The sequence below is a fragment of the Python bivittatus genome, unplaced genomic scaffold, assembly GCF_059951505.1.
Source record: "Python bivittatus isolate LINGU-HERP-01145 unplaced genomic scaffold, Pbiv_v1 ctg000330_np1212, whole genome shotgun sequence".
Taxonomy (NCBI): Eukaryota; Metazoa; Chordata; class Lepidosauria; order Squamata; family Pythonidae; genus Python; species Python bivittatus.
Window position 1 is genome coordinate 43,387,714 of NW_028277058.1, and position 14,509 is coordinate 43,402,222.

General features: G+C 35.0%; 1 protein-coding gene across 2 annotated transcripts in view; it reads right to left on the reverse strand.

Moving 5' to 3' along the window:
* Nucleotides 1-14,468, reverse strand: part of PARPBP (PARP1 binding protein) — a 35,590-nt gene extending 21,122 nt beyond the window's left edge. The window contains exons 1-7 of one of the 2 annotated variants that reach the window (XM_088141108.1): nt 14,405-14,429; nt 12,033-12,234; nt 10,264-10,417; nt 5,794-6,018; nt 4,160-4,267; nt 3,428-3,598; nt 245-399 (exon numbers count right to left, since the gene is read on the reverse strand). In XM_088141108.1, coding sequence (XP_087997234.1) covers nt 245-399; nt 3,428-3,598; nt 4,160-4,267; nt 5,794-6,018; nt 10,264-10,413 — 809 coding nt within the window. In that variant the 5' untranslated portion in view covers nt 10,414-10,417; nt 12,033-12,234; nt 14,405-14,429. Of the gene's footprint in view, nt 1-244; nt 400-3,427; nt 3,599-4,159; nt 4,268-5,793; nt 6,019-10,263; nt 10,418-12,032; nt 12,235-14,404 lie in introns of both variants that reach the window. The other variant, XM_007419941.4, reaches the window with a different exon arrangement.
* Nucleotides 14,469-14,509: the final 41 nt, after the last annotated feature.

The window sequence follows — 14,509 nt, forward strand, 5'->3', positions numbered from 1 at the left end:
GATGAGACTGGCACCACCCTAAGGAATTCAGAGTGTTTAGTTGCTGTCGTTGGGGGTTAGAGTTAGTTTGGTGAGATTCTGTCTAGTAGGTGTAAGCTAATAAAGTAACTGAACGGTTCCTGAATTGTCCCATTGAGTTTCTTGGGCTGAACCTGACAGTTTGTTTTTCAAAGGCTAATCAATGAAGATACTTTTTAAGTTTTAAAAGAACAGTAGGTAAATTTATATATGAGAAAATAATTACCTTGGATCCAGATCTTCACCAATAATTTCTTCCAGTTTATCAATGAAGTGAATAAACTGAGAAAGCCCCTTCACATGAGTTCTTAAAGGATCAGTTGGTGAAGGAGCGTATCCTTTTCCTCCAAGTTCTATGGCACGTATAAATGAAGTTGCCATCTAACAAGAAACACGTAATTTAGCTATGTAAAGTGTTAATAGAAACTCAGGGACAGTTTTTTTAAATGAATTCTTTATAAAAGAAATAAGAAAACTTTTACTTAATTAAATATGCATTAATTGTATATTGGAAATTGAAATAATTAATCCTTCACTGTTTTTCTGTATTCAATCATAATACATTAAATTTATGCTCAGTTTTACTTTTAGGATCTTAGATTGCAATATGATGTTCTAGTTTTGCTTCTGGATTTTCCTATGGCTCTGATAATGAGCAAATATCAATATTTCTAAGGTTATAACAAAAGCAGTAAGCCAGGATGATATGAACACCAGCATTTTCTGCCCCCCCCCTTTTTTCCTGTAACATGCTGGGAAAAGCCAGTGCATATGGAAGACATTTCCTTTCACATGGCAAATCGCAGCATGTATAAGTCTCCATTTGGGACTACCCACAAGACTGCTGAATATCCAGCTCTGGGAATGAGTACTTTTTAGTCTTCTTTGTTTCTTTTACAATTAAAACAATCCAGAGAGTTCTAGTGTATCCCAGCACACATAACCAAACTTTTCTTCTTCTTTCAATAGCAGTGCCAATACATATTGTATCCAATTGTTCAGAAATCCCCAGATTTCAGAAGGGACCTACTATACAATAGAAATAACTGTTGAAAAATAAAATATGCTACAAAATGTAGACTGAGTAGAGGATGCTCTGTTTTACAGCCTAACAACACAATCTTACAGCTCAAAAAATAACCACTAATTATGTTATTTTAGACTGAAATCTTATATTATTTTAAAATAATGGTGCAAAGTATAGCATCTCAGCTCATATTGAAAACTGCTAGGCATATTTGGTTATTAACTGGTAGATAGTTATATCTGATCCCGAATCACATGAGAAATTGAAGCTATGGTATAATTAAATTCAAAAATAGCAACAAAGATTTCTATTGGAATACTTGGGTTGAACAAGGGATTAATATTTTAAATCAAGTGATTTCTAATGATTGTTTCAATGATCTTGAGAAATTATGTTTTAAGTTTGACTTACTTCCAATATACCGTATTTTTCCAACAATAAGACACCCCCATATACAAGACGACCCCCACTTTTCCAACCCAAAATTAAGAAATCAATATTTTAAAGATAGTGCAGAACATATTTTTATTTAGTAATTAGTTAACATTTACCTGATACACTCGGTGGGAGGAGGTCCAAACCGTCTCTCTGCAGCTCTATTTCCAGGTTCTTTTGCATAACTGATTACATTCAAGCACGAGTGAAACTGCAGATAGCTTGTCTCTGCAATCAGCCTTCCTCTAATTGGTTTGTTCAGCATCAGCTGACGTTAGTTACATCAGGCTCGTGATTGGAGGAAGTCTGTTTGGGAGACAAGCTATTTCACTCGTGATTGGAGGCTAGCAATAGGAGGAAGCCTCTCTGCAGAAACAAAGTATGGGCAGTTTTGCAACCGCGCGATTCTCGGCTGACTTCCTTGAATAAGACGCCCTTCAGTTTTTAGGGTAAGGATTTTAGAAAAAAGTATCGTCTTATAGTCGGAAAAATACGGTATGCTTGGCCAAATGTGTAACAGAAACACATATTAAATGCATGGCCTAAAGCATGGCCTGGATACTTTAACAGCCACCAAGATATCTGCATTTTATCTTCTTTAAGAGATGCAACTATCAAATGGAAACCAGCAATACAATTTTATAAAGTATTAAAATGAAAGTTTGTTGTTGTTGTTGTTGTTGTTGTTCAGTCATTAAGTCGTGTCCGACTCTTCATGACCCCATGAACCATATCGCGCCAGGCCTTCCTGTCCTTCACTGCCTCCCTGAGTTTGCTCAGTTATATATTTGAATTGTGAAATGAAGAATTGGAATATCCACCTTCAAAGAAATAATGGGCCCAGGTGTTAAAATGTTTAATATAGTTCCTATAAATTAAAAATGAAATTAATTCACTGGAAATATTATTTTATCTTTATTGGAGGCCTCAAAGAATATTTTAAAAGAATTGGACATTAGATTTCTCACGCTGGCAATGTAAGAAATTTGAAGATTCTTTAACTCACGTGATTTGATTCTGTTCTGTTATAGCTTTGTTTTGGCTTCAAACCACTACATATGTTAATATAATTTAAGGAAGAAATATTATAGTTAGGGATCTCAATGCAATGTTGAATTATATTCCTAAAACATGGAATCTGTTATCTCATGAAGAGCTTTGGCTTTATTCAGCCTTAGATACAGCAAAGAGGATAATTTTATGTCACTGTAAAGAAAATTTAGAGAGCCGGTTTGGTGTGGTGGTTTGAAGGCACCAGGCTAGAGGGAGACTGTGACTTCTAGTTCAGCCTAGACACAAAGCCAGCTGGGTGACCCTGGACCAGTCACTCTCTTTCCAGCCCTATGAAGCATTCAATAGCCAACCGCTTGCCAAGAAAACTGCAGGGACTTATCCAGGCAGTCACCAGGAGTCAACACTGACTTGAGGACACAGAAAAGAAAACTTAAGAGTATAAATTTGTTGTCTTTTTTTTCAAAGTCAGTGTTCTAAAAATGAGATGACACAATAAATGGACTGGACTTAACTAGAAACTCAATAATTGAATTAATGTACAGTTATTATATGGATCTTTTTGTTAATTAGAAAAAAATTGTTAATTTTCTTTGTTATGTTTAGTTTATTTCAATCACTATAATATGGTTTTTTCTTCATAGTATAATCACTATTTTTGTGTTGGCGATGTACATATTGATAGTATATAATGAAAAAAATTTTAAATGTAAAATAATGAAAAGTTTTTTTAAAAAAATTCACTATCATATACTATCAATTGTTTACTAAAGTAATCTTCGCTTCAGCCTAAAATAATATTCTATATACATTTGCTTAACCAGGAAAAAGAATTCCAAGTTAACTTGTAACTGGAGGAATCAATTATCTAAAACTATTTTATTACTTTTCTTCAATGTCATCACAAAGCAAAGCAAACCAATCTCTCGTACATACCGGAAATACAGACATTTGTTTCTTCTGTGCAGCATGCTTTAGGTCAGTAAAAGCCTCTCTTCCAAGTCCTCTATCAGGAATGTTTAAAATGTGAGCAAAAGCCAGGTCATTTTTGGAATTAACCAATAAGGTTAAATATGCATACAAAGTTTTCTTCACCATCAATGGCAGCTACAAGTAAAATACAATCTTATTATTTTTCTTCTAGATTACTTTAGAAATATGATTTAGCAATGTATTAAGAAACTTAATATAGTAAAATGTGATCCACATATTTTTCAAATTACTGACACCATTTTGAAAAATTAGATGAGAACTAACATAGATAAATATGCGCTGAACATGGTTTTATATTATTGATGTAACTTTTCTTTTCAATCTGGCATCTAGAACATCTATATGGATCAGTAGATAATAGATACTATTTCACTGCCAAATTGTTAATGATTCAAATGCCAATATATCTTATGAAAATACCCCATTTGATTTCTGGTCAGACTTTTAGAAACCATGTAACACAGCATTTAAAAAAAGAACCCCCAAACAAGACTTGGGAGTTCAACAACAAATCAAAAGAATTAGAGGTTTGACACTAACCATTAAAATGAGGGAAACAGCTAGCATAATAATCAAATCAAATCTTTATTACGGTCATAGATCAGCATAGCATAACTATCTTTCATAAGAAATGTTATAATAGTTGGGAAATAAGATAGTAGTCATATATCTCACCTCTTCCTTATCCTGGTTCATTATGCTCATTGGCATGGAGAGTGTAGAAACAGAATTATTCTCACTTGTTAAATCTGCTGTTCCAGCAATAAATTCTAACAATTGTACCTTTGGGAAAGAAGAGATTTCAGAATTATAGCTAGCTTGATAGTTATTTACCTTTTTTTAAGAGAAGTAAGTTATGGGGGCCTCCTGATCCTTGCATAAATCATGGTAAACATCCCAAAAAGAAAGGTTGTTGACAGAATCCTGCAATATTGGTACTTGGATCTTTGGGGAAATCTTTCAGGTAGTTAACCATTGTGAATCACGCACTGCTGGTGCTGAGATCTCTCAGAATAGCTCCACCCTCACATTTTTAAAATAGAGAAGAACATTAAAAAACTGTTGTCCATTTATAAAAAAACAAGAAAAAAATGCATCGTGCTTTGGGAAAATTCTTGAAATCTAAGTAGCAGAACCAATAAACACAATATAGGTAAGACTAGAACAGATTTAACCTTCCCCCAGATATCTAGAAGTAGGATAAAGTAACAGGATTTAAGAAGAAAGACTATAAAATTTATATATTACTTTATGGATGCTCAAGTAATAAACACAAACATTTTTCTATGCAGATGAAATAAGATTAAAATCCTAACACTGTTTCAATTAAAGTTGATGCTGTTACAAATTACTCTTCAGCTAACATGTAGCTGTTCCATATTCCATATTTTCCTTTGGGGATTCTGTTACCCAAAGAGGAACAGAAGTAATAAAATGAAGATATATTTGATAAGCACTCAACTTCCTTGAGTTAGAAAATGAACAGAAAGGACAGGAAATCATTTTTCCTTGCACAGCTGAATGGCTGGCCAGCAAGGGGAAATAAACTACGTATATTCTTCAACTTTTATAAATAACTATTATTGTGTATAAACACTGAAGTTAGTGAAGAGTGAATATCCACTGTACTTTATGCCTGCTTTTCTAAAGCTGACTTATTTTTTCATAGTGATTGTTACATTAACATTTTTATCTGTTGATGCTATTTTTTCTCCATATTTGATTAATAAGATCTAAAGTAATTTTTAGAAGTGTTGCACTGTACCTCATTAGGTACAATGAATACTATATATATAAAATGATTATATATATGTGCGTGTGTACACATTCATTAAATAAATATCAATACATACATCTTCTGTTTGGATAAGGCCTCAGCTTTAAAACCTAGTAATTCTGTTTAAAATATATCAATGCAGAGAACGATCTGTGCTGAAAACCACATTTTCTTATTTTATCAGGCATATAATACATAAGGCATTTACAAAGATTAACAGAAAAACAAATGTAGCAAACAGTTAATCTGTGGCTTTGCAATTTCAGGATTATTGTGCAGGTAATTTAGCTTCTTTTAAATACCTTTATTTTGACTACATTCCTGTCAGTCTTTCAAATAAAATCACAAAAGATGCTACTTTACAAAAATCCCTATTAGCCCACACCTAGCATGTTAGCCATTATTGTCTTGATCATGGTTCAGTAAAAAGAAAAGATTCCACTACTGAAAGCTATAAAAGTTCCCTCCCTTGCACCAGAAGCAATTTTTATTTGATACAGGTGCATTCAAATCAATAATGACACATACTTACAGAGGATATAGCTTCATTTTTCAGTCCTAGCGTCCCACATTTTTTATATATATCTACCAGATCCATCATATTGCAGCGCTTTAAAAAGTTAGCGTATGCATTTCTGATGTCTGCAAAGTTTTCAGGAGCTTTTGCATTTTCAGGTAATATGGCTAGCTTGTCAGGAACAAGGTAATTCCAAAGTAATACCACTTCACTAAGAGATGCTTTAAACTCGCCACAAAGCTATATAAATAAAAAAGAAATAGTTATTCAGAATAACTATGTACTGATTCTTCAGAGCAACCTCAGTCAAGATATAAAGCGCTTTACAAACTTAACTGGGCTGAAAAGACAGAGCTAATCCGTTACAGCTAAATTTTTATCCAATTTTGCTTATGAGAGTTACAAAAGCATTCTTCGCTGTAAGGTCAGCCAGCAATGACATTGAACCAAGCCATCTAAGTGCAGCTTCATGTTTATCATCCCCTCTGTCTTTTGCCTTATTCTTGTGTAATTTATGATAATTCATCACATGATTCCTACACCTATTGTATATTGCATCTATTTTGATTGGATACATTTAACCAATGTCAAAGGTCACATGCACCATCTGTGAATAAAATGTGCAGGAAATAGAAAACATGGGAGCAAAATAGCAGAGAAGATTATGGTTGCAATTTGTTATTCCTGTCGCTTTGGTAGGTGGGTAGCTTGGGCTTCACCCTTCTTCTCATGAAAGAAAAGTTGTAGTTTTCCAGCAAGCAACTAAGGGTTAATGATTGAGTTGTCTGGCAACTAAGCCATGGATGTTGTGAGAAAGGTAAGGCAGAAAAGGACAAGATACATAGAATGGAAATGCCACTGGTGAACATATGACAAAGGACCAAATGTTTTTATATTATATTGGTTGTTGAATTACATTTATACAATGTTCTAAAATGAATGACAATACTAGAAACAGTAGTACTGTAGTTCTTTGAAAGTTTGTGTGTGCATGTTTTTTTTTTTTTATCTGCGCTCAGTCGTTACCGACTCTGCAGTACTGCATATCAAACAATATCTAACTTTTTCTGCTTGCTGCTTTATCCCAGCAGCACTTGGAGGAATCTGGGATGAGCATGTAGGTTTTGTTCCAACAAAACATTAAACTTGTTTCAAGTTTTGTTCCAAAAGAAGGCCAAACTGAAACTTTGCAGTGGAATGTTTCAAGTTTGATTGTTCAGTTCAGAGCTCAAGTCAAAACACATGTTTCATCTTGTGCTCCCCCTTATTACATATCAAAGTAATTATTTGATCAAGAACTACGAAAAAGACTTTACATCCATTATCTATTGCCATTTCAGCCTTTTCTCTCCACAGACATAAGATGCTCCATGTAAGATTTCTCACCAGAGTCTGATCTGATTGATTTCCTTCTGCAAAACAACTGGATCATATTCCAAGAACCTGACACTACACTGCTGACTGGGGAGACCCAGATTCAAGTCCACACTCAGCTATGGATGCTCGCTAGGAGATTTTGGGTCAGTAATCTCACACGATTATTGTGAGGATAAGATTAAAGGAGGGAGTATTATTTACACTGGCTTGATTTTCTGGAGGAAAAGTAGAAAATATATCTAACAAAGTTGGTCAGTAAATTAGATTATTCCTGGAGTAGGTTACTTGCAATTAAGCCCACAGAAATAATAGTTAGTTGTGACTAATGAGAGCAAGTACCAGAGTGTAATGATCAAGGTGTTGGATTAGGACTGGGAAGACTCATGTCTGTATCCATCCTCCAGCCTGGAAGTTCAGTGAATTATTTTGGGCCAATTTCTCTCCGCACAATCTACTTGGCATTCTAAAGAGCCATAAAAACCTGGCTGTTCTCCCAAGCCCTGGACTAAAGTGGTTTGTGCTTTGTTGGATGTTAATTATTGATGGGATGTTCTAGAATTTCCCTGGTTTACCATCTTGCTCTTTTTCTTTGTCTGAATTTCATTCTGTTTTGTTTGCTTCTCTTATACTGTTTTTATATTGTTTTGGTGTATTAAGAGCCACCCAGAGTTGTTTGGATTCAGCAGCTTCTAATTAAATAAATAAAATGTAATTCCCATTAAAATAAAAAAAGATCTAAATGTAAATATAGTCTGATTTATTTCAGAAGTTTTCTGGAGTTTAAAGTGGTTCGTTCCCACATGGTATAAGACTGTAGCTTAAAGATAGTGGAATATATTTTTTCACTAATGTTTTTGAAACCAGTTCTTCAAAGTGCAACAGCTAGTTAAGTTCCAATATAATTCAGTCAAAATCTTTTCTCACAAGATGAGGAATTTTCAGGGCTTAACTTTGTTTATACTGGTATTGTAAAAACAATTTAAATCCAAATAAAAATGCTGTCCAAATATCAGTTTTCATGATCAGGTGCCCACCATGACAGCATATTATTCATAGAAAGGACTGTAAGAGTTTGTGGTAGAACTCAGAAAATGTTTTGCTAGGACCAAATGCCAGCTGGCTAATTCATAAAGGAAGTTCATAAAGTTCAACAGCTTAAGTCTGTGATAGACAACAAGAATATTGTATTTCACAAGGGTAAAATGAAGAAGAAAAATCTACAATTCTTAAAGTTTTGCAGTTCTGACATTATTTTGTAGTAATCATGTTTTTTATATCAAAATTTACAAGTAAGTTTTTTCCCCTAAAAGTAATACTTTTATTTCTTTTTATAAAACTAATGAACACATTTTAAAGAGAGATATAACTATGGGAAAAAGGCAAAAGCACCTTTTTTACAACTTTTCTTTCCAATCCTTTTAACATGTGCATATCTCAATATATTTTAAATATTAGTATGCTTCTTTAATATTGTCTTTTATGACATTTTCAATGTGGGTGCCTTTTTACAGTTGTGCCTTCTCTGTGGCTATACCTGTCCCATGGAACTGCATTTCCCCAGAGACCTAGATGACATTGGCCCTGTTAGCCTTTCATAAGGCTCTGAAGACCTGACTGTTCCCCCAGGCATTTGGGCCAAGCAGTTATGTGAGATCTCTTGAAGATATAGCTTTTTCTTTTGGGGGTTACTCTTTAACCAGGGCATCATAGGTTTATATTATGGTGGTTTTAATCTTTCTACACTGCTGTGAGACATGTGGGTCTATAAATTGTAGAAATATTTTAGTTCTGTTTAACTAGGTCATTTTCTTTATTTCGATTCTTGATTTTATATTGTTGGACTTTCACTGAATATTTTATATATATTTTGTGCATCACCCAAAAGGTGATCTTTTGGTATCTGTTAAGCCTTAACAGATAAAATGAGCCAAAGATACTGTTAAACTTTTCTATTACTGCATGTGGTTAATTCACATCATAGCCATCATATATTTTATGAGGCAGAAGTAATATTTATATTGGGTTTTACAAACTGCCTAATCAGACTAATAAGTCTAGCTTTTCAGTTTAAAACAACATTCTTTTATATACAGTATGCTGGGAAAACAGACATAAACAAGGATATTTAAGTTGCATTTTAAAATTACAGATAAAGCTAAAAATGATTTACTTCCTACTTTTCCCTTATTTTTCATCTGCTTACAATTTTAGGGCATAAAGTCTTTGAACATAAAATTTCTGTGGTTGGTCTCACCAGAGAAAGTAAGTTTTCTTGGAAATGTTTGATGAGATACTTCATCTTTCAACTGCTTGCAGTTGAAGAGAGATTAAAGAAAAAAAAATGATTCCAGTGTTAATAACATTTTTTATATATCCCCTTTTCTTTCAGAACTCATCATGCAATAATTAAACCATCCAATAAAAAATGTAAAAACTGAGCAAGTTATGCTAACTGGCAGCAATTTAAAAAGCATTCTAGTCCTTGTGCATTGGTTGCCCCCAACACAATGACAGTTATATTTCTAATTGTCTAAAATCTGGAGGATAACTATTTCTTTTGGGAAGAAATTCCATAACTGGAGTGCAACCACCAAAACATCCCTATCTGGACTGACAGTGAATGACCAACCCAAAGTTACCCATTGAGCTTCCCCTACTGAGGGTGGATTTGACTTTGGGTCTCCCAGCCATACATCTTAACCATTATATCATGCTGTCTCTCTCTCTCCATGTAACAGAAAACATGATTTCTATTCAGATATATGTGAGGTTTGAATGTGCACACCCACCTTTCCTGCCATAACCATAAGAAATATGCTCTCTTATTTAATCCAAGAATTTACTATAACTAGCAAATTTAGGAACTGGGGGTTTATTGAAGTCTAAGTGATGTACAAGCTAAGATATTAAATTAACTCCTTATGAAGCAGCCTAATCAAAAAGAGCAAGATTGATGAATCCTTTGCTAGTTTTTCATAATTAAAATATTTTTCTATTCACAAACATCAGAATAATGAACAAAACACCATTAAAATACCCTTCAAATATGTTTGGATGATGTATGAATTCAATATTCAGAAAAAACTTCCCTGAAATTAATATATTAACCTTCTTATTGATTTCAGCAACAGATAAGTGCAAAGCCATCAGCATATAATCTGCACCACACACAGTAGTCCTTTCTGAGTCTGAAAATAAGCGCCAATTTCTTCGGAAACATTTAATCATATTCAACACGCTTTGCTGAAGAGAAGTCATTATCCTAAATCAAAGATAAAATGTTAAAAAAAAATGTTACAGGACAACTTGCAAATATTTTAAAAGCTAAGAATTCACAATAGCTTCTTTAGGAGAGATAGCAGCAATGGAAGGAAATGCAAAAGTTCAAAATACAAAAATGGACAGGAAACAAAAAAGGAGACAACCTAAAATGGGTCATCAAAGTGACTACATGGCACAAAAAACATATTGGAAAATAACAGTATTACCTGTACGCTTAAATGCAAGATAGAATCTAATCTGGGCACTGCAGTTCAAGATTTTTGAAAAACTGGTTTTAAAGTAGAATACCAAAAATGATAAAGGAGAATCTCCCAACTTGGGTCTCTTTGTATACTTGGCCTATACTTCCCAACAATCCTAGGCAAAGTAACCAATAGTCAGTAGTCGCTATGTTTAATATTTCAGAAAATGAATCATAAGCAGAAAACAGTGTAATTGAAAACAAGAAGCTTACGGATAGGATAGGACAGGACAAAGGGGAGGAGAAGAAATAGTTTATAGTTGACACAATATGATAAATAGAATAAGCGTAGGAATTCAAAAAAATTATAAACAAATTATTCCTTGACAAATGTATTTATGATCTAAATTAGTTATTTGAATAGGGCTCACTTTTAAAGCCTTTAATGTTTAATTTATTTCTATTTGTATACTGCAAGAGTCTGAACAATTTCAGGCAGTTTATTTCATAAGAGCACAAAAAAAGGAAAACTTAAAGTAAGAATAAAAACAAAGCCCTATCATAATACAGTCTATACAGTAGTGACCATTAATTCCACAAAGACTAGCTTGCAGGCATTTTATTATTTATTTACTTACTTTATTTATATACCTCCCATTCTTAAAAGCTCTGGAGAGACAATTAAGGTCAACATAAAATAAAAAGCACCCCATCAAAAATAAGCCCACCCACACTATAAACAAAATCAACATTAAAACAAAAAATATATTAAGTCATGTGCCCACCATATTCCAACCTTCACTGAGACATGCCCTCCTCCTGTGCTAGATGAAACAACCAGGTCTTAACTGTTCTCCTAAAAACCAGGAGGGAAGAAGCAGAATGGACCTTCATGGGGAGGAAATTCCAAACAATGGGGGCAGCAATTGAAAATGCCCACTTCTGAGGGCCCATCATAAGATTGCAGAGGTAACGTTTTGTGAGATCACCGAGATACTCTCAAGCTCGTGACATCTGAGGATGCAGACAGCAACCTCTGTGGAAAAAGGTCAACCACCTGTATGCCCTTCTTGGCTTCTACACATGGTCAGAGAGGGCAAGATGTAGTGGATATAGAAAGTAAACATTGCCTTGAGAAAATGATGCCACAGGCCTTGAAGGAAGTAGTAGTGGTCCCCCCCACCCCCAAAAAGCCATCACTTGACCTGTCCATCTTTGGTAATTATAATCTAATTTTAAGTCTGGCACAATTTGTCTGTGACAACCCTATGCTGGCTTCTATTAATTATAGCATGCCTATTGAAATGTTCACAAACATGCTGTTTTATTATCTAAACTTCCCCAGTGTAGACATCAAACTGAAAATTCTGAAGTTTCCCATATTTGCTTTCCTCCAGTTTTCTGAGGGTCTTACCTCCAAGTCTTCTCAAAGTTTATCAAGAAGAGTTCCGCAATTTTTCCCACTAGCTCCTTTAATATCCTAGGATGTAATCATCTGGCTCTTTTAGGTCTTTAAATTGCATAAGTTCTCTTATTCTCTCTTTGTCTCATTCAAGTTGCAATTCTCTCCTTTCCCCACTGACACAATGATAACCAGTTGGGGCTCCATTTTCCTTCTGAGAGAGGATAGACACAGAGTAGGAGTAATTCTGACCACTCATGATTCCCCTATAACCAATTCACCACTTTCTCCTCTCTACAGACCTATATCTTCCTTGGCTTTTACTTCTACTGTGCCTAAAGAATGTATTTTACATTATTGTTGTTGTTTCTGTTAAGTGAGCTCTCTGTATAGCCATACAGATGAGCAATCAAAGGGTTCTCCTAGATTGACAGCTCTTACTAGAGCAGCAAATAAAGGCTGCAACCAGAGGAGCCTTTGGTCAGCTTCAACATACCGGCCAGTTTTGACCTTTCCTGGACTAGTTGACAGTGAAGACAGTGACTTATGCACTTAACATCTCCTAGTTTGACTACCATCATTTTCTCCACATGAAGCTACCCTGAAAATAACATAAAAGCTACAGCTAGCACAGAATGTATCTACCTATTTGTTAACTACTAGTAAACCAAGTGGTTTAGCGGAGTTACACTTATGCTGTGAGAGCTACATTGGTTTACGTTAGGCTTCTGGGTCCAATTCAAACTGGTTATTACTTATAAAGCCTTCTATATCTTGGGTCTTTGCCACCTTCAGGGCCATGTGCCCAACACATCCTAGCACTTACTCCCAAGAGTTCAGGATGCAAAGTCCCAGAAGGTGGCTTTCTCGGTAGCACAGCTTGTATCCCCAAGGTCAAGATTATACCCACCTGTTAACATTTAAGAGAGTAAAAAGTCGCTGTTTTATGAAAGTGTTGTAGTATCAAGAACCATAATTAGGCCAATAGCAGTTGTGGGATTTTTAACAGGTACTTTTAATTCATTATTGTTGCTGCTTATTTTATTACTGTAAGCCACTTAGATTTGTGAATAGGCAGCTTCCAAATGACTGAATAGCTTAAATTCTACCGTGATCAAAAAATCCATTACCTCTGGATCAATAAGAACTTGGATTGAGAGTCAAATGCAAGCATAAAGCTTACCAAATAGTTTTTGCCAATTAAATATTGTCTACTACACTGAATAAAAAGCCAAAATAACATCTCAGATAAGGAAAAACTACATCCAGCAAAGAGAACAGCCTACTAGAGGAGAAAAATTCAACTTCTGCTCCCAGCATCTCTAATACTTCTCTTTTAGCAGCTTCTACAGGGCACTAAAAGCAAAAATACTCTGGACTAAAAAACATTTTATATTGTAAATATTTATATTTAAAACAAGCCATGTTTCTCCTATCATTTTGTTGCAATGTTTCACCTATTCTATACTTATCTGATTCAATTTCAGCACCACCTGACTCCAACCAATATCACCAATTCTTAGACATAATGAAGAGCTAAGAGTATTATTTTTAAAATGGGGGGACAAAAAGCACTATTACATGCATGCTTGCCCACCTTTAGATGAACAGACTGCAGTCTAACACTTCTGTAACACACAGTAATTGAATACACAGCAAGCTAAGCCAATCATTTTAGTTTAGTGTGTAACTTGAATATAGCTATGGCTATTGGGGACGGCAAACCAGAGCTTATGACTTAATTTGTATAAACCCACATGGCAACAACCTAGCATGGTTAAGCACATATACATAGCTTTATTTTTCTTATTACTGTCCAGCCAGCCACTACAGTTGTGCCTTGAAGACCACTTTGCCATAGTGTTACAAACATCTGGTAAATTAACCTGCAGTTATCCGACAAAACTAAATAGCAGGCAATTCTGAACAGACAAAAATACTTTTTCACGAAGTCAGCTTCGCTGCATAAGGCGTCTCAACGAGCACAAGTGTAGCCAAATTTTAAAACACTAGAAAAATATAGGAAACACAAAGCTATCAGTGGCTCTTAGTTACAATGGCTATATAATTAATGGAGAAGACTGCTAAAATCATGCCCTGCCTGCGGGCGTCTACTCATCCGATTCGTTTCTGAAGGCTCTTCTGGCTGCTCCATCAGGGCTCATGCTATATTTATTTATTTATATTTCAAATTTGGACACCCCATCTCACGAGGAAGTGGATGCCACACCTCTATGCTATACAGACTATTAGGCTTCTTATTCAGCCAGTCATGACTAAGCACAAGAGCAAAGCAGATCACCGTCCATCTCCCTTAGGTGTTAGCCAAGCTCAACCCCCAAACGCGCTTCTTCCCCAGCATCGTTCGCTTCCCTCACACTTACCACACCGTCAAGAAACAGAACCTCCCAACCCAAGCTGCAGTTCGCGGCGGTTCATTTTTAAATGGTCCGGCATCAGCCAATCGGAAAGCAGAAGGCTTTGCGACC